This window comes from Lepidochelys kempii, chromosome 5, assembly GCF_965140265.1.
Source record: "Lepidochelys kempii isolate rLepKem1 chromosome 5, rLepKem1.hap2, whole genome shotgun sequence".
Taxonomy (NCBI): Eukaryota; Metazoa; Chordata; order Testudines; family Cheloniidae; genus Lepidochelys; species Lepidochelys kempii.
The window spans coordinates 23,393,558-23,414,873 of NC_133260.1; the positions used below are offsets into that span (position 1 = coordinate 23,393,558).

The following is a 21,316-nucleotide window of genomic DNA, read 5'->3' on the forward strand; positions in this document are numbered from 1 at the left end:
CCACCGCTGCCCCTACTGAGAGGGGGGACTGCACCTCTTGAATTAGAAGTTGCTCATGAGAGGGGTCCCTGAAGAGGGATGGGGAAGGGGGTGGGAGGGGACGTGAGGGTACAGAATTAGATGGAATATCCTCTCTCTACCGTGCAGAGCACCCATCGGTCTGAAGTAATTCGGGACCAGGCACAGTGGAAAGGGGATAGAAGGGATGAGAAAGTAAGATGGGAAGGATCCAAAGATCGTACTGGCAAGCCGTCCTTGACGATACCCTCAAAAGGGTGGTCTAGAGCCCAGTGGGGCTCTGGGCTGGCCAGAGCTTTGTCCAGAGGGAGGGTGTTGCCTCCTCCAAGTGCTCCTGTTTTGCCTATGAGGAGCATCCTGGCAGTTTTGGGGTTGGTTTTGGGGCAAGGGGCAGGCTAAGGCCTAAAATGTCTGCACTGGGTAGCAGGAATGTGACGTCCCAGCGAACAAAGGGTAGCCCTCAAGTCCTTCAAGCTGTGAAGTCTCTTATCCGTCTTTTCGGAGAAGAGAGCTACACCTTCATAGGGAAGGTCTTGAATGATTAAATTTATAAGAGTCTTAACTGATTCAACTGTATATTTAAAACAATCTAGATTAGTTTTAATACACGGTTTAATATCCATGTACAAAAAACTGTCAACTGTTGGAAATGGGCTATCCTGATCATCACTAGGTTTTTTTCTCCTGCTGATAATTGTTCACCTTAATCGATCACTCTCGTTACAGTGTGTATGGTAACACCCATTGTTTCATGTTCTCTATGTATATAAAATCTCATAGAATCATAGAATATCAGGGTTGGAAGGGACCTCAGGAGGTCATCTAGTCCAACTCCCTGCTCAAAGCAGGACCAATCCCCAATTTTTGCCCCAGATCCCTAAATGGCCCCCTCAAGGACTGAACTCACAACCCTGAGTTTAGCAGGCCAATGCTCAAACCACCGAGCTATCCCTCCCCCCCAGTCTCCCCACTGTATTTTCCACTGCATGCATCCGATGAAGTGGGTTTTAGCCCACAAAAGCTTATGCTCAAATAAATTTGTTAGTCTCTAAGGTGCCAAAAGTACTCCTTTTCTTTTTGTGGAGGAGAGGAGATTTCTAAGCAACAGAAGGCAGTTGGATTAGGTACCTAATAGCAGCTGCAAAGGGAAAAAACTGCCAGGAGGCAGGCTGATCGTGTGAGATAGCTGACCGTCACACCTTTAGTAGCTACACACTAGCTAGCTGAAGTCAGTGGGTAAACTAGAGGGCCTACTAGAAAGAAGGGGCAGTGGGACTACTGGAGGAGCTGCAGAACCAACTCACAAGTACATGCTTTTGATGCAGAAAGGGTTACAGAATTTCAGACTTTTATACAGATATTTTTCCTACTAAGAAGTTTTCACATTTAAAATGCTCATCTAAATTGGGGGGGAAAAAAAGAGTCTAAGGTCTCACTAATATCTTTATTCTGATATCACCACCAACAGCTGATAAATAAATAGCCCATGTTATATTTGCAACCACCACCAGATATACTGAACTTCCTTAAGTCAAGAAAACCGAAATGGTTATATGCCATCAGGGTTTGCAGCTTTAAGTCAGTAGGACTTGTGCTCTTATCACTTAGGGTTATGTCTTCATTGCAGTTAGCCCACATGAGCTGCACCCAGGTTAACCTAGCCTATGTACAGGCAGCTACCCTGCAAAGCCCTACCCGCATTCCTGTGTCCACTGCTGTAAGCCCCATGGATTTCTGGGGCATATCCCTAGGTTCTTTGTGTTGTAGTAGGATTCTTTCCCAGCAAATTGCAGGACAACTTATCTGTCCTCGGCACATGTGGAGAACTGTGAGAAGGTACTACTAGAGGACTATCAGCATTGAAATAATTTAGCTTGTGTCCTGTCCTCACTATAAAACGGGCAGGTTACCAGCCTGAGTGAAAGCCGAACCAGGTCTCTAATCCACATGCCCAGTCAGGCCAGTTAATCTGAGTTAAAAATTTAACCCTGGTGAGAGGTTTGTGTGTGTGGACAGGAGGGCTGTTAGGGGCAACATCTGATGAAGAGTCCAGGATAACCCCACAGTAAAGACACACCGAGTGCTTTTGAAAATCCCACCCATAGGAGTCAAATTTTGGCCTATACGTATAAAAGTTCACAGTAGCTTAGTCAACGGATTGAAAGTCTAATTCTTTTTTATTGTTAAAGTAATTTTGTTTTGAAGTGATAAAGATTTTACACCAGTTTTAATAAAAATACAGTTTTAGAACCTCATTCTGAAAACATTTACGCGCATGCTTAACCAAAGCCCAAGTTGTCCCACTGGCTTCAATGACACTACCTCACAAGTAAAGTTACATATCTGCTGAAATGCTCACAGGATCAGGGCCTAAGTTTCAATATTTTGTTTCTGCCTGTGGCTGTCTTATAAAATTCAAATGAGACCCTATCAGTGGCATTTGAAAAATTTAGCTTATAAATGTTAACCTAAAATTGTAAGAGCAAAAAAAAAAAATCAAATCAGTTCTACAAATTCACAATCTGATCTAAATCAATGGGTTTCGTTCAAAAACAAGTGATTTAAATTAATGATTTAATCCTTCCCCTAAATTGCAGCAGAGTGACTATACAATTTAACAGCTCTTCTCTAGCCTGTTTTAAAAACTGTTTTCTCTGCAGTTAACACAAATGTTGTCTCTATCTTTAGTCCTGTCCACATACGAAACCCCTGAATTGGAGTGTCAGGAGGTATAGGCTACAGAACAACTTGTCAGCTGCTCATAAAATCACTCTTGTTATTTTGCAGTGTCACGTCCCTCACCTGAGCTAGGTTAACACAAAAGTAGTTAACTGGAGTGTAGATAAATCCAGTTAACCAGGCAGTGAAGACATGCCTCAAACAGCACTTCAGAATTTAAAAAGGTACACCAAAAATGGTGAAAGTTCATTTAGTCATTAGGTTTGCAATATATATTGTTAATCAGGATGAAGTCAAACTTAACTGCATTTGTAGAGAATGTAGTCTCATCACCCCAATTATACTGGTGTTCTCTAAAATTCTGAAATACCTCCAAATACTACCAATGCCTATTTGCAAGTATTTTAGGGTTAAAAACATTGATATAACCTCATTTTAATTAGGTATGGGAGGTCTGAGACTTCTGCTTAACAGTGTTCTATTTTAACCATTAGATTTTAATGAGACTTAAGTTGGTTTCCAATTGCTGTGTGTTCTAAGTTTTTGTAACTCATTTTCTAATGGATACGGTGACTTGTTAGTGTGGGCTAACAATGTTGACAACAGCAGGCTTCCAGTTTAATACATCAATCAAATATGCACAGATCTCACTTGAGCTGCAGAGACAATCATCAGATAACTATTCAGAAAGGGCTCCTTTCACCCTACAATCAGAAGAAACAGACCACCAATTTCTTACATCAAGAACTGTATTCAAGATCTGTTAGAGATGTAATTGAGTATCTGGATGCAAAATTAGCAAGTCTCTAAAGGAACTTGCATCACATCTTGGTTCTTCCCACCTCATTTAACTCTAATTTTAACTTACCTATCAGAAACAGCTGTTTAAATCTAGTGTATGCAGCTTGAATGTCTTGAAGAGATGGAAGGCTGCTTGAAAGGTCATCAGTTTTCAAGACTTCATAAGGAGGTTTGTTAATTGTTTTATAAACTCTGAATAATCAAAGAGATAAAACCTTTCAGTTTAGAGAAACTGAAACACTGGTAGTTGTCACTGAAGGTAGCAAGGTTCATGTCCCACCCCATATATACTATACGTATAGCAAAAGCAGAGCAGTTAGCCACAAAAAGGTGTGCATTAGTGGACTATTTTAGAATACACAGCAACAACCTTGCTATGGGTTTGTCCACATGACAAAAGTTTTGCTGCTTTACATATGCTAGCAATCCTAACCAGCAAAATTGTCCTGGTGTGGATGCAACTATATGGTATAAGTCCTTATACTATCAGCTAATCTGTAATAATTTATGAATATTGTAAGCATACATTAAATATATACACTAGCAGGTCTGTCAGGATATGTACCAGGGAAGGGGGGGTGGATACCAACAGTCACATCTAACAAACATTTCAAGTAATAAGAGACAATGCAGAGCCAACTGGCTAAAGAGACACAAGAGAGAACAAAGAACTTTGGCTGGTTTTCAACAGAGACACTCCCTGAATGAGTGAGAAAGGCAAGATAGTCATGAATGACTGTTGTGTTAAAAACCCTTTTCTCTGGTTTTAAGAAAGCTGTTTTGGATCATTGTATTCACCACTGTCACAGCTCCCGAAGGGAGGACTTGCAGACACTGAAGCCAGTTAGACCTAAATAATCATAGTTGCCATAGAGATGCTGTAGTTTGGGGAGCCGGCCTAATGGTATGGCTACACTTGCAGATGTAGAGCGCTGTGAGTTACACCAGCCCTCGGAGAGCGCAGTAGGGAAAGCGCTGCAGCGTGTCCATACTGTCAGATTCAAGTGCACTGGCATGGCCACATTAGCAACTCTTGCAACGTCACAGAGAGCAGTGCATTGTGGTAGCTATCCCAGCGTGCAAGTGGCTGCAACATGCTTTTCGAGTGGGATGGTGTGCGACGGAATGTGTTGTGTGTATGTGGGGGGAGAGAGTGTGGGTTTGGGGAGCTGACAGCATATCACCATGCTGTCTTGTAAGTTTAGACAGCAGCAGACCCCCCCCCTCGCCCCCCGCCTCTCTCTCTCTCACACACTCACAGCAGCAACATTCCACATTAATGGTTGCTTTGTCCCGAAGCAGATAAGCATGCCAGCTGTCAGAAATGGAGCTTTGAAAGGGCATATCTGCATTCCTACAGCGGAGTTCAAAACAATGACAAGAGTGGCCATTATGGGATGTTTCCAGAGGCTGATCGCAGTGCAGTAACGCCACACTTCATTCACACTAATGCAGGGGCCTTTCGGCCGAGGTGCAGCAAGCATTATGCTTCTTGTGGAGGTGGATTACCAGGAGCGCTCCAGCTGCAGAGTCCAGGTGCTCTAAGTGTCTTGCCAGTGTGGACCGGTCATGAGTTAGGGTGCCTGGAGCTGCTTTAATGCACTCTAACTTGCAAGTGTAGCCAAACCCTAAGAGTGGGAGAATCACAAGATTCCACCTGTCACGGTGTCTGGAGTGACTCACAGCTAAGAATGCCTGAACTCAAGACAGACTGTTAGAAAATAGGGCAGATGCCCCTAAACTGGTGGTCTATTCCATCATTAGATTCACCAAGCCAGTAATAAAGAGTACTCCTGGAATACAGAAATCCCCTTGGCACTCCAGCCCCTATTTACAACCCAGGCATACTGGACTTTATGGTGTAAGGTTACTAAAACCAAAACACACCACACAATAGGTTCTTCCAACCCCAAGGGGTTGGCCACTCACCACAGGTTACTGGATACTTCAGGATCTCACCAAAAACAATACTGTGTTAGCCAATCCTTCGTAAACTAACTGAAGATTCATTAAGAAAAAAGAAATGAGTTATTAAAAGGATTAAAGGCAGATTAAATACATTACGGTTGAATCAAAATATATGAGTCTAGTTGTTAGCAGATGTATAATGTCTGCTAATCCTCCATAAGTCTCTTAGAGTTCTTCCATGAATCTTTCAGGGTGTCCTAAAATGTTTTTTTTTTGTTTGTTTTTTTCGGGTGGGGGGGGAGGGCGAGATCTCAGTCCAATGGCTCAACCTCCCCCGATATAGTATTCAGTGGATCTGAGATGCCCAGATCATGCCCAAGATCCAGAATTTATAACTGAAAATAGCCAGGCAAGTGATTTTAGCACAGCATGTGGTGTTCCTCCAATAGAAGAATAGATACCCAAGTCTGTATAAAGTCCTAATAGCTCTGAAGATCTAATGCTTCACCCCTAAGGCTTCTGTCTTGTAAACACAATTAAACAAACTCACATCTAAATATGAAATACATGCCTTTTGATCTAATGACAATTGGGTATAGTTGCATAATATAAAGGAATGATAAGGTAATATAAAGACATTAAAAGGATTTACCAACTACGGGTTATTTTGGTTCCCCTGGTATATGTCTAACAGGGTGAAGGTAGGTTTCAGAGTAACAGCCATGTTAGTCTGTATTCGCAAAAAGAAGAGTACTTGTGCACCTTAGAGACTAACCAATTTATTTGAGCATGAGCTTTCGTGAGCTACAGCTCACTTCATCGGACGCAGCTCACGAAAGCTCATGCTCAAATAAATTGGTTAGTCTCTAAGGTGCCACAAGTCCTCCTTTTCTTTTTGCGAATACAGACTAACACGGCTGTTACTCTGAAACCTTTCTTTTTAGGGTGAAGGTAAATACAACTAACATCTATTCTTGATTTTTATCAAGACAAGAGAATGGGCTTGTCTGTGCTATTTAACATGCCTTTGTTGCCCAAATACAGTGAATTAACACCTCTTTGAGGTCATGCCCTAAGCTAGCTAGCTAGCTGCCAGCGCCACACTCCCCACAAAAGGTAAGAGCATGATGCTTAACACCTGAGGAACTGCACTGAGACCAGAAAAGGAGACAGAAGTACAAGTAGCCCTGTAACCATGATAAACTTATTTTTGTTCAGGAATCTAAAATAGTTATACCAGTATAAGGCACTTCTTTACCTTTATAACTGCATCTATACAAAGGCTTTTACCAGCATAACTGTCAACAAAAAAAGTCACACCACTTACCAACACAACTATGCCAGTAAAATTAAGTGTAGACCAGTTGTATACTAGGAAAAAACCACAATGTTAAGCATGATTTTACCTTCAGCTATACAATGACAATCATGTTTAAAAACTTGATAGTGGTAGTAGTTAGCCACTAGGCACTTCCTAGTACAGACAAGGCAGAGTTCTCAGGTAGTTGAAGACAACAGCCCAAGACAGCAAATCACATCTTGTTGTGGCTATCTGCTATTTGCATATGGTTCTTTACCTTTTGCAAAAAAGTGTTTTTCAAACAATTCTGAAAGTTTATTCAACATATCCTTCCATTATGAAATTTGGAAGCATAAGAAAATATAGGGGAAGGGTTAGAAACCTTCTCTACTGTTTAAAACATATTAAGTTAATTATTTTAGCCCCCTAGAAATTTTGTTTATCTTCATCTTCTTCACCCAAATAAGCTATCATTCAGCAGCTGCTTGTGGCTCAGTCTTCTCCTTTATAATGCACAGGGTGGTAACTGTTCATAGAGCCAAGAAACTACTCCTGAAAGGGCAGCTGGGCCCATGGAGGATGGCAATTTAAAACTCACTTTCCACTTCTTCCTTAGTTTAACAACCTTTAGTCCTATTTTAGATGAATTGGGAGTTGGTTTGGGGCTGCCAGTTCACCTCAACATCAAATGTTGAAAGAATTCAACTGCCTCTGTTGGTGCTGCAGCTCATTTGGATTAGAAATTGGTAACTACTTTAAGGGAAGCAGCTACATCTCCTCTACAGCCTAAATCAATGCTGGAGAAGCAAGGTTTTTAAGATTATATAACCTCTGGAGGCCTAAAACAGGTTTAAGTTGAGCTTTTAAAAAGAGAGGTGTTTGAAGTTCATTTGCCTGCAAAGGATGCAACTAGACTAAGAGAATCTGTAGAAATGACAGGCTTTGCTGCTAACTGCAGCTAAAGCCTACAGTTACCAAAAAAAAAAAAAAAAAAAAGCTAACAGAGGAAGTCTCCCCACCTATCCCCAAACAGTTTCTGTAGAGATTTATTCTAGTGAGTACATACATAGTTGTGAGATCACACCTCCCCCCCTCTCCCCCGCAAAAAAAGTTACTTGACCAATGATACCACTATTACAATGTGTGCTTAAAGCTAAACCCCTAATAAGAAATTGCTTTTAAATACCCTGGATAGAAAACAAAACTTTATCAAAAGCAATAGTCTCTTGTTGCTATGGAGGCTCACAGACATAGAATACAGAAAACAAAAGAAGCACTTTTTATAAAGGTCATGGACAGAAGAGCTATTACTGACCCATCCAAGAAAATTTTGTGCATTTGTGAAGTGTTGTCCTCTTGTTCTTTGGGAAAAGCAGACATTTTCAGAAGAGAAGCACCATTATGGCAAGACCAACACCAAATCTACAGAAAAACACATTTACCTGGTTAGTTAAGTCTCATGTATACATGACAGCTACAGGTTTCTATTTGAGTGAACATTAGACTATAAGAAACCCCTTCCTGCTGCTTGATCACGAATAGTTTGGGGCATCCAATGAATCATTCAGCAGCTATCTTGTACTTTAGAACCAACGGCAAATGCTCCAAACATGACATTCTATAGTATTACCCTCAAGAAGTTTAATCATTAGGTACAGGCAATGGACAATGTAGGTGTAATATGTTTATCAGTTATGGTTGAGACTTTGCTCTTCCTCTGGGCTTGCATACATTGACTAGAATTGGCAATAGCTATTCCATTCAGTTTTCTTGCATAGATAAATCTTTAGACTGCTTTGTCTTGTCCAACAGATAGTAGCTGTACAACTCCTATGGTATGCATCTTCCTAAAACTAGCTCACAAATAGTTCTATTTTACAGGGCAGTATTACACCATGTCTCATTGGAAGACACAGATTTTGATGCACAGGTTTAAACTGCAATCTGAGATTTTCTTCAAGCAAGACTGACAGTATAACAAACAACAAGCCATAAAGAAAGAATGAATCTACACTCGAAAAGAAAAGAAAAAAAGTAGAAATTGCAGAGAAGTTTACTTTATGAAAACTTGTTCCTTTGTCCCTCCAATGGTCCACACTTTTGGAGTGCTAACATGGAGGCATATCCTATCAGTGGCTCCTAAAAGTGCTCCTAAAAGTGGTCACCTTAAACAACTGGGCTTTCAAAGTCAATTTCCTTTTCATACATCAACAGAAATATGATGGCCAAATTATGACTCAGTTACTCCTATGCAACACCATTAGATGCCAACAATTGCACAAGTGTAACCAAGTCATAATTTGGTCTAGAGTATCTGCTAGTGTGAAAGAAGAAAAGCCCCAGCTTGGCTTCCACATCCAAGAGAGAATATGCAGCACTGGCAATTTGGAATACAGCTTTATTTGTAAACTAAAATTTGAACTGGAAGTAATTAAGTCCAATGGTACCATTTTACAAAAAGATTAAGAGCTGTACTTTAACAGGAAGGGGACTGATTGCTTGCATCAAGAAAACTACAAGTCTGCCACATTACCCTGTCATCGCCATCTTAACCGGAACTAATTCGGTCACAGAAGTGATTTTTAAATGTAGTTCTTCACTTGGTGTTTGTAACCGGAAATTAACTTACGGGCTTCAAAAACTTCTTGCTTTCACTAGAAGAAGCCATCATGGTAACAGCAGGCTACTGTATAACAATGCCGTTTGCTGTACTCTGTCCTGTGGCATATTTGAGGATCAGAGCACTGAATTAGGTTTAATGAGGGTAATAAAGGCAGCGAACGTTTTCCTCCAGAAAGTGTCTAGTTTAGAAACTAAACGTGTGAAAGGACTTGCTTTTCATAGGTGAAGTCAATGGGAGCTGTAGGTGCTCAGCACCTAAGACAGAGGTCTCCAAACAGAGGACTGTTCAGGGGGGTATGACAGGGCTGGGGCCAATCCCAATAGGGGGGCAGGAGAGAGCAGCACCCAGCCCCTCCCCACTCCCAGCTCTGCTCAGGTCCCACCCGCAACTGCATCCCCAGATCCTGGCCCCAGGCCTGAACCCATTCCTGGCCCAGGACTGAGGCTGGGGCAGAGCCAGGAGCAGAGCTGCACCTGGCTGCCAGCCTCCACCACAGCCCAGCTGCAGCTCTGTTCCTGCCCACGCCCCCAGCCTCAGCCCCTGGCCCCACCCCAGACCACCCCCAGCCTTGGACCCCGGCGAGGTGGGCGGGGGGGGGGGGGAGAAGAGAGAGAAGATCCTAAAAAGTTTGGGGACCACTGACCTAAGATGATCAGCAGTCTCTATATAAAAAAGTTGCCTTGCTCTCTCATCTCCACCATACCTTATCTGTTCTTATGATGTGACCACACATTCAGTGCCTTAACACTCACTGCTGAAGTACTGTCATAAGCACAGCAACCCAGCACCAAGCAGAGTCCTGCAGATGCCAAGAAACAAGTGCCTCTGGAGAACCTCAAAATCTCAAGGACGACAGACTAGTCAGCAAATGCCATGAGCACGTGTGGGGTCCATTAATACTCTCACATCTGTTCATAGCCTTATTCAGATATGTAATGAGAGGTAAAGTAAAGACTGTTGCTCTATATGTTCTTTAGGGGAAAGGGGAAGCTTTATGTATAACCTCTATTTTCAGCTGCTGCTTCCACTTTTACAGGTGAGTCTGCTGTTACAGAAATGACTTTAATAGTGCAATATGAACTACATTAAGACTAATGTACTTAAATAATGCATAATTTATTTATAGACTAGTCTGTCTGAAGTACAAGTTAAAATTTTCTCATCTACATTTGTTCACACTTCAGCATCACATGTATACTCACAGGAATGCCTCTTCCTTGGTACTGCAAGATCCTCTCTTCAGAGAGGGACATGGGAACAACAAAATACAATGGCAATCTAAAGAAAAGAGAAACATTTCCTACAGCAAAGAATTCCACAGCAGATTTAATGCCCCTTGTATGATGCTGGAAGTACTAGCCACAAAAATCAGAAAATCTGAATAAATTAGTAATTCCCAATTTCCTACATCAAGCAGCAGCTATGTTCTGGAAGGCGCACAATAAAATGTACAACTTTTAAAGACATTTGATACTGAAGGCTAAGTACTTGCAATATGCTATCCAGATAGCTTTAGTAGTATCTTGAGAACTCGCATTCCATTGTTCTGAGAGTTGGTACATAACTGCAGTCAAAAGTTTAATGAAAACCTTAATGCTGCTGAATCTTAAAAACTAAAGGATTTCCACTTGAAAATAAGGTCTTGTCTAAACTTGAAAGGGTTTGCTGACAGATACAAACTCACACAACTCCCTCCAGTGGAGAGAGTTGTGTATCAGCAAAAGAGGATCTGTGGGTGTGGTTTTTTGTTTGGCTGGGGTTTCGGGGGGGGAAGCGGGCCAACGTAGCAGCCTAAATCAGTTCCCCGAATAGAGTAAACTATACTGGCAAAGGACCTTTTTACTGAAATAACAGTGTCTAAACTAGACTATACCTGACCTAGTTATATTAGTGGTGGGAGGGGAATCACACCCCTGAACAACAGCTATGCCAACAAAAATTTTTAAGCATACACCAGGCCTAAGTGTTTCTTAGGATGCTTGAGGCCTTAGAGAAATGAGTTGGAAGATGGATTCAACATGGGACGTAAAGATTTACCACTGGTGTTCATCAGTCATGTTTTGAAACATGAACAGTGACTTCAATATTGAATTTGCCACACGCACTCTTACACTTGAGTTCAAGCTTACTTTTCAGAGACTTTGTAGGCTTCGTTGGCACTCAGTACTTTATATTTCATGTTCCCTTTGGTCCGTTCCAACTCCTCACGCCAATCCTTAATAGCATCAAACATCACAGTTTGGTTTTGTGTGTCTGTCAACAGAAATCCAGTTAGATATTAGGTTTACAGATTTCAGAGTAGCAGTCGTGTTAGTCTGTATTCGCTGTGTATGTCTGTATATACATACACTGTGTATAAAAACAGCCTCAGTGCATTTTCTGCTTTTATGCAACCGATGAAGTGAGCTGCAACTCACGAAAGCTTATGCTCAAATAAATTGGTTAGTCTCTAAGGTGCTACAAGTACTCCTTTTCTTTTTGGGTTTACAGAGACAGTTGTAATTACTTTGCTATCACAAAGGCATTTTTCATTGTAAAGCAACCACTTTAAACCCAGTGCATATACAGAACCCCTAATATATGAATGCTTTGAACACATCAAGTTAATGTGCCTTTGTACAGAACATTCTATGCTTCTGTCTGATCTTTACTACTTGGTCCTCAGTCAAATGCTGCTTAAATCAAGACAAGCGTTCCTAAAGTGATGATGCACACAGGGCTGGATTAATTTTCCTGTGGGCCCAGGGCTATTAAATTTTGTGGGGCACCTGTATACTAGTCTTTTTCCTAATTTAAAACTAAATGATCACAATTATGGCATCAAGGCTATTAATGCTATACTCAACTTGCCTTTTAATTAACAAAGCCATTCTGGCCTTGGGCTGCAGCAGGGGCTTTAGGGGTATTAATTCAGTCCTGGATGAACACGAAGATCTATACATATATTTTTTAATAGTGCTCCCATATGCTTAAAGGCTAGTTAGCAGTCTACAGACAAGACCTACCATGTGCTCTGCAACACGTGCAACCAACACTGTTTACTCTGCTTATATGTTGCATCCCTTTCTCCCACTTTGTCTAGTCTATTTGGATCAAACTCTTAAGGACAGGGCCTGTCACTAGTGTTCAGTGCCAAGAACACTGTGACCTCAATGCTAGCTGGGATCTTCAGACCCTACTGGAATATTGGAAAAAAAAAAAAAATTCAATTTCAAGCTAAATGCCTGAGCCAACATCATGGTGCATCAAAACGCCTCTTGATAAAATAAATAGATGTTTTGGGTGCACAAGGAATGAAGAATCAGCAGGAACATCATTAGAACAGCACTATTACATCAGCTAGGTTTCTATTAAAACTGGCAATTTAAGAAATTGACGTTATCTACAACTGCTTTGCTTGTTCAAAATAAACAAGCCACTTTGTGCGACTTAACCAGATATGGCTAAATTGGAACTTTTAAATTATTTTGCAGGATGCGTTTCACTGATAAACCTGCTGGATTAGTAAAATTTAAGTTACCATCCATGCTAGGCTGATCAGTGCATCTTTCCTAGATGACTGGGGGGAAATCCAATCCTGGAATAAGGGTGGGTGTGTTTATATGCAAAATCTCTTTTGAATGATGCAAGAACAGTTTCACTGAGTCCAAAAAGTGAGAGCAGGAAGTTACATTCACCCTTCTGACAGTATTTTAGCTAAAATAGAAAGAAGTACGAAAGGGAAAAATCAACAGCAGTATTTTGTTGGAATTGGGGGAAAAAAATTGTATATGCCAAATGTGTGCACAAATTGATCATAAATAAGGCTACAATTTAGTCACTGGTATTTTTAGTAAAAGTCATGGACAGGTCATGAGCCATGAATTTTTGGTTATTGTCCGTAACCTGTCCAGGACTTTTACTAAAAATACCAGCTCTTGCCTGCAAGTTGCAGGCTTTGTGCAACCTCTAGCATTAGCTTAATATAATGAATTGATTCCCTTAGGCTCATTAAGTGGGCATATGAAGACCACCTTCTCTGGGCTAAAAATTGTATTTAAGTTTTATATTACATACAAAAAAATGACACCAAAAGCCCATTGGGGGCTAGGAGCATGCAGCTGGCACGTTTGGAGATTTTAGCGCTTTCTGCTTAGCATGTACAAATGAAAATGTTCAGAGGCTTATAACTCTGCCAAATGTAGGGATATTGTCATAGGTCTAGCACACTTCTGGGCATTAAAAATCACACGCAGGTATAGTCTGGGAAGCAGGAATGACAGCATGTGGTAGTTACAACAAACTAAAAAAAATAAAGAACTAAGTTTACCTGCATTGGTTGGCGCAGCTGTTGCATAAGAGAACAGAAACAAGCGTTTAAGTAGTTTAGGAGTCTGGCTATGATGAACTATGCCACTGACGATCTAAGAAAGGATCAACAAATATACAAGTATATATCAGATTGTAATACAAGCCAGCTGATGCAAAGAGCAGCTGACCCTCAAAGGCAAGCCAAGGAGAGGAAGAGATTACGCATTTTAAATGGACAGTGTCAATAAGATTCAAATGTAGCAAGATATTAAAGACCCAATTTAAAATTCAAAAAGATGGCTTTGCCTGAGCATCTATGCAGCTCCTATGTCTAGCACTATATTTAAAGGGCAATCCTGAAATCATAACATTACTCCACTTTAATTTTTCTGGAGCCCTTTAGTAAAGATTTATACTTTTTTTGAAGGAATGTCTTAAGAGTTTAGAAAGATCATTAGATGAACTTCACCCTAGACTAGGACTCAACCTTAGTTTCAGTGCATCCTTTGACACCAAGGTATTTGATATTTCACCTGAGTACATTCCTATGATGTATGTGTGAAACTCCCTTAATACCAGCAGGAGTTGCATGTGTGTATTTAGACAACTATGCTGCCTAGTTATTTCCCTTGTTTGTGTAATGTCAATCTTGGACATTCTTCATACACACCTTTTGGCGAGAGCCGTCTCAGTTGAAGGTTTTGGTTTTTTTATGTTAAAGGTCAGAACTGAAATTCTTACCAAGAGAATGTACTTTGGTGTTGTCATAAATATAAAGGGAAGGGTAAACACCTTTAAATCCCTCCTGGCCAGAGAAAAAACCCTTTCACCTGTAAAGGGTTAAGAAGCTAACAACCTCGCTGGCACCTGACCAAAATGACCAATGAGGAGACAAGATACTTTCAAAGTTGGGGGGGGGGGGGGGGGCAAAGGGTTCTCTGTCTGTGTGATGCTTTTGCCAGGACCAGAGCAGGAATGCAGGTCAGAACTCCTGTAAAAAGAGTTAGTAAGCAATCTAGTTAGATATGTGTTAGACTGTTTTGTTTAAACGGCTGATAAAATAAGCTGTACTGAATGGGATGTATACTCCTGTTTGTGTGTCTTTTTGTAACTTAAGGTTTTGCCTAGAGGGATTCTCTATGTTTTGAATCAGATTACCCTGTAAGGTATTTACCATCCTGATTTTACAGAGATGATTCTTTTACTTTTTGTTTAATTAAAACTCTTTTAAGAACCCGATTGTTTTTTCATTGTTCTTAAGATCCAAGGGTTTGGCTCTGTGTTCACCTATGCAAATTGGTGAGGATTTTTATCAAGCCTTCCCCAGGAAAGGGGGTGTGAGACATTTCCAAGTGGGCACTTCCCCTGTTCTTTGTGTAACACTCTGGTGGTGGCAGCTTTTAACCTAAGCTGGTAAGAATAAGCTTAGGGGGTCTTTCATGCAGGTCCCCACATTGTACCCTAGAGTTTAGAGTGGAGAAGGAACCTTGACAGGTGTGTATAAGGTAGATGTAGTGTTGTGAATCAGCCTGTGTCTCTGATCCAAGAAAATTGAGTTCTATTCCTAGAAGCTACAATCTTACTGTGTGACTCAGGAAAATCACCTACCTTTGAAAATACTACATCTCCCTAGATCAATATTAAAAGGTATGTATACTGAACGTGTTAAACCTTTTAAAAGTACAGTTAAGTCTGGAGGCAAACTAGCTACACCAAACTGTAAAACAACTCAAAAGCCAACTATTAATCATTGTCTTAAAATTTAAGTTCTAATTCAAAGAAAGCCAAATAAATCCTTCAGTGTCAGAAGAAATAATTTGCATGCCAAGTTATCAGAGAATTGTTAATGATGGGAGCTGACAAGGTAGCAGGAAGATAAAAGGTTAGCAAGGCAGTACAACAAGTACAACAGCTTACATTATATTCTTTAGCTAGACAAGCTCTAGAGCAATTTATGCAGTATTTCCAAGCTGGTAGAACATTTCCACAGTAAAAGCCAGTGCACCCGACATTTTAAGTTATTAGATGCACACAAAGAAAGATGGTTAAAGAAGCAAGTTTAATCAAACCAAAGAGTGACTTTTCCATGATAGTTCACCCCAACAGTGAATGACTCAAAAGGCAAGCTTTGTCATAAGGGTTTCAGTGAACAGCTCTCAAATCAGTCTCCCTATTCTCCAGAAATCCTACATCGTTTCCCTGTAATTAAAATAGCCTGTTAACATCCCACCCCTGATTTTTAAGGGGGAAAAAAGTTATCAAATATGTAATGTTGCTATACTTACCCTTTTTACCTCCTCTTCCTTTGTGTACCTCAGACAGAAGTGAAATACTCTAAGATCTTTACAGTAGATAATTAATTTATCTGGATATTTCTTCAGTTGTCCAGACAGAGATTTCTTTTTCTCATCGTAAACTACAGAGGTAAAACACCCAAGAAAGAATATAACATTAAAAATTCTGGCATTTCTTGTTGGGGTCCCAGCTAAACCGAGTCAACTTAAGAGTTTTACTAAGTATCCTAAAACACAGACTTGCAGTGCAGACAGACATACTTGTCAACAGGATCTTTACAGGGGAGATAATCTCAAGATTTTGTGCTCTGTCCTAGGTCTCCTCTTTTTCACTCAAATAGAGAGTACTGAGTTTTTGGCTGCAGTTCTTAGTTCTGACTACATACCACCATTGGTTTGGTTTGCTGAACAGGGCAGAGGCTTCTCTTATGCTGTTCACTGGTCCCTTGGCTGCTTCCCACAAGCAGCTAACCACAGTTTCAGCGTGGGCATTAAATTGTGCCAGAAAGGACAGGGAAAGAAGCCCACCAAGTTGCCATGGGAGCAAATAAAACTTAACTTGTCACTTCAAATAAAACTATGATAGCATATAGGCTTTCCTTCAAGATAATCCAGAAGAGGGGCGGTTTTATGGGAAAGCTATAGGGCCTAGTGGAAACCTCTGAACCTTGGTTCAGATAGAATTTAAAAGTTACCGTAGGGTGCTTATCTGAACTAATCTTTGGTGCGCACACAGCCACCAGCCGGGGGGGGGGGGGGTAAGAGGGGGAAATGGGGAAGCAAACCTACCTCCATAAATGTGGTCTATACAATGCAGAGTTATGTCATTTTCTCCTATGATCTTATTCTTAAATTCTGGCTCCTATAAGACAAAACATTTCATGTTATACAAAATTCCTGTCAATAAAGCCCATTATAGTCAAACTAAACAATGGCACCTTCCCATTAGAGAGCTATATCCTATGTATTCAGTAAATATATATTTACTTAAGTAAAAAGTAGCTAAATACTTGTCACTAATTGGCTTTTCAAAGCAAGAGTGGGAGATTGCACTAGTTGTATTACTCCAAATTGTTTTCTAGCCTTCAGTTATGTAATATCTTTAAAGGCAGGCAAAATCTGGTCTGCAGAATTTGTTATTGATAGTGACATGAGTAAGAAAATCCCACACAAGTTTGCAGGGTTTATAGTTAAAGACTTTTGAAATTAAATCATGAAATTAAATTAAATTTAAACATAAAATTAAATCATGCCAGCTTTGCAATCACTTTTTAGACTAGAACTTAATTTTCAGAATGGGCTTAATCTTAGTCTGATGTATTGCCATGCATATCAAGTATACTATACTACACTACTACAAGAAACACATGTACTACACATATGGAATTAGAATCTTGCTTCAATTAGTTTAGTTCACAAAATTAACTGTACAGAGTTTTGGGGGGAGGGTTTGGCTGAGTAATCTAAAATAACTTCAGATTTCTCTCTGACACCAACTCAGTGCTTCAGTTCCTAGATTAACCTCAGATATTTGAAAAAAGGAAGTCATTTTGTTCCAATGTCACTGAAGAACACTGTGCTCTATGAAACTGGTTAAATTCAGTATAATTTTTAAGTCACTTTGGCAGATGTGCTCTGTTGCTTCTATATATTAAGCATAGCAGTAATAAAGTTGATTTTTTTTAGCAGACTGTTACAAGTGTAAGTCTTCCAAATAAATGTTTTTAGCTGTACTAACTTCAAATTAAAATTTGATTTTTTGGTTCTTATTAATTTAATTGTTAATATGTCTAATTTAAAACAGACACTGAACATGTGTCATGCAGCTATTCACATTCTACAGACTCCTAACATTCCTATCAGATTCCAGGTGACAAAAGGACTGTTGAGATTTTCAAAGCCGATAAGGGGATTATTTATTTCTATTGTTGGAGCACCCAAAGGCTCAAAGACTGGGATCTTATTGTAGAAACATAAGGCCATTCCCACTCTGAAGAGCGCACAGTCCAAGTAAACTAAGTTAAGGGAAGATGTCAATTCCCTACACTGTTTTGAAGATCTCCTGGACTGGAGGGGGGAAAAAGTGTGTAAACAGCCAGAATTAGTTAGCCTCAATCAAGGATTCTCCACAGCTGTGCAAGACCTGTTCAGAAAATACCTTGTCTTACACATCTTGAGAAGGATGGTGCAGTGGTTGAGGCACTACACGTGGGATTCTTGGGAGACCTTAGTTCAAGTTCCTTGCTCTGCCACAGACTTCTCAGGTGACTTTTGGCGAGTCACTTAGGCTATGTCTACACTACAAACTTTGGTCAACGCAAGTTACACTGGCATACAGATGACAAAGTTTCTATATCACTCATGCATGTGCATATTATGTTGGTGCAGCAGGTACTTACCAAGAGCACTTAGGCTGATGTAAAGCACTATGGGTAGGTATCCCAGTGTGCCATGTGCTGCCATCTGGCATGATGCCTTTTGGGAACATTTCATAATGTGTTGCGAGATAGAAACGACAAGCGCTGGGAGGTCAGACCTCAACATGTAGCTCTCTCTATCCCACAATACCATCCATATCCTATAATTTTCACACTTTATAATAGGGGCTGTCAAGTAATTAAAAAAAAAGTAATTGTGATTAATCACACTTAAAACAATAATAGAATACCATTTACTTAAATGTTTTTGGATATCTTCTACATTTTCAAATATATTGATTTCAATTATAAAACAGAATACAAAGTGTACAGTGCTCACTTTATATTTTTGATTACAAGTATTTGCACTGTAAAAAACCAGAAATAGTATTAGATGAATTGAAAAATACAAGTACTGTAGTGCAATCATAAAAGTTGAACTTAAAAATGTAGAATTATGTACAAAAAACTGCATTCAAAATAAAACAATGTAAAATTTTAGAGCCTGCAAGTCCACGCAGTCCTACTTCTTCTTAAGACAATCGCTCAGACAAACAAGTTTGTTTACATTCACAGGAGATAATACTGCCCGGTTCTTGTTTACAATGTCACCTGAAAGTGAGAACAGGCATTCTCATGGCACTGTTGTAGCCGGAATCGCAAGATACTTATGTGCCAGATGCACTAAACCAGGGGAGGCCAACCTGCAACTTCAGGGCCTCATGCGGCTCTTCAGATGTTAATATGTGGCTCCTGCATAGGCACTGACTCCAAGGCTGGAACTACAGATGCTAACTTTCCAATGTGCTGTGGGGTGCTCACTGCTCAACTCCAGGTCCTGCCACCACTCCACCCCTTCCCCCAACGTCTCTGCCCCTTCCCCTGAGCCTGCCATGCCCTCGCTCCTCCCCCCTCTCCACCAGAGCCGCCTACACATGAAAAACAGCTGATTGCGGTGGGCGGGAGGCGTAGGTGCTGATTGGGGGGCTGCTAGTGGACAGAAGGGGCTGGGGGCTAGAGGGGGATAGCGGATGAGGGGCTTCTGACATATTACTGTGGCTCTTTGCCAATGTTCATTGGTAAATTCTGGTTCCTTCTCAGGCTCAGCTTGGCCACCCCTGCACTAAACATTCATATGTCCCTTCATGCATCAACCACCATTCCAGGGGACATGCGTCCATGCTGATGACAGGTTCTGCTTGATAAGAATCCAAAGCAGTGCAGATTGACACATGTTCATTTTCATTATGGGTCAGATGCCACCAGCACAAGGTGGATTTTCTTTTTTGGTGGTTCAGGTTCTGTCGTTTCCACGTTGGGAGCGTTAATCTTTTAAAGACTTCTGAAAGCATGCTCTACACCTCGTCCCACTCAGATTTTGGATGGTACTTAAGATTCTTAAACCTTGGGTCAAGCGTTGTTGCTATCTTTGGAAATCTCACATTGGTACCTTCTTTGAGTTTTGTGAAATCTGCAATGAAAGTTGTTCAGTTCAAGAACACATGTGCTGGGTCATCAGCCGAGACTGCTATAACATGAAATATATGGCAGAATGCGAGTAAAACAGAGCAGGGGACATAAATTAATGCATTATTTTTTTAAAACGAGCATCATCAGTATGTCCTTTGGAATGATGGCTGAAGCATGAAGGGGCATACGAATATTTAGCATATCTGGCATGTAAATACCTTGCAATGCTGGCTACAAAAGTGCCATGCAAATAAATGCCTGTTCTCGCTTTCTGGTGACATTGTAAATAAGAAGAGGGCAGCATTATCTCCTGTAAAGGTAAACAAACATGTTTGTTTGTCTTAGCGATTAGCTGAACAAGAAGGAGGACTGAGTAGTCTTGTAGGCTCTGAAATTTCAGTTATGTAACAAAACAAAAATCCACATTTGTAAGTTTCACTTTCACAACAAAGACTGCTCTACAGTACTTGTATGAGGGGAACTGAAAAATCCTATTTCTTTTGTTTATCCTTTTTACAGTACAAATATTTGTAATAAAAAATATACACTTGATTTCAATTACAACACAGAATACAATACATATGAAAATGTAAAAAAAAATCCAAAATGTTTAATAAATTTCAATTGGTATTCTATTGTTTAACAGTGCAATTAAAACTGCAATTAATTGCAATTAATTTTTTTTGAGTTAATCGTGTGAGTTAACTGTGATTAATCGACAGCCCTACTTTATATTTAAAATTGCCAGTCTTCGGTCTCCCCCTTACTGACAGAAGAATGGAGCCTGCAGAGCTCTGCACTATTCTCATGAATATTACAAATAAAGGAGGCACAATTCTCCTATACCTGCAGACCCACAGGACATGACGATTTCTTGGAGGATAGTCTGCTGAGCCACATAGCAAAAAAACAAAAAACAAAAAAAACAATTCAAGGTTATTGGTAGCGTTCATGCAGCAAGTGCAGATGGTGAAGTGCCACTTCTAGGCATGAGAAGCAGTGACTGGTGGGACTGCATCATAACGTAGCCTTGGAATGATGAGCAGTGGCTGTAGAATTTTTGAATCTGAAAAGCCACATTCCTGGATCTGTATGCCAAGCTTGCTCCAGCCCTCCAGGACAGGGACACCAGAATGAGAGCAGCCTTGACTGTGGAGAAGAAAGTGGCAACCCCACTCTAACAACCGGCAACACCACAGAGTACATGAACAGAAAAGGCTATTTTTCTATGGTTATGCAAGCACTGGTGGATCACTGGGGGCACTTCACTAACCAGCCCATATTGATATCAGTGAAGGCCCACTACACACCTTTAAGAACACATACAGCTCATTGTTAAAGAGATGTCTACAGCTCAGCACAGATCTGTTGCACTCCCTTGCCTTGTGGCATGTTGCTTCTCTTTCATGCAGCACTGCAGCGGATCCCTGATGTACTCCTTTGTCTGCATCTGCCTGTAGAAGTCTACATTTCTACAGCTGGTCCATAGCTGGGCTTGCATAGCCTCTTTCCCCCA

General features: G+C 40.5%; 1 protein-coding gene across 1 annotated transcript in view; it reads right to left on the bottom strand.

The window, feature by feature from the left end:
• MTMR12 (myotubularin related protein 12) overlaps nucleotides 1–21,316 on the bottom strand; it is a 62,899-nt gene that overhangs the window by 19,200 nt on the left and 22,383 nt on the right. The window contains exons 4-10 of the mRNA XM_073343676.1: nucleotides 16,703–16,775; nucleotides 15,905–16,035; nucleotides 13,639–13,732; nucleotides 11,459–11,582; nucleotides 10,532–10,607; nucleotides 8,022–8,128; nucleotides 3,566–3,690 (exon numbers count right to left, since the gene is read on the bottom strand). Of these exons, the coding sequence (XP_073199777.1) occupies nucleotides 3,566–3,690; nucleotides 8,022–8,128; nucleotides 10,532–10,607; nucleotides 11,459–11,582; nucleotides 13,639–13,732; nucleotides 15,905–16,035; nucleotides 16,703–16,775 (730 nt within the window). The remainder of the gene's footprint in view (nucleotides 1–3,565; nucleotides 3,691–8,021; nucleotides 8,129–10,531; nucleotides 10,608–11,458; nucleotides 11,583–13,638; nucleotides 13,733–15,904; nucleotides 16,036–16,702; nucleotides 16,776–21,316) is intronic.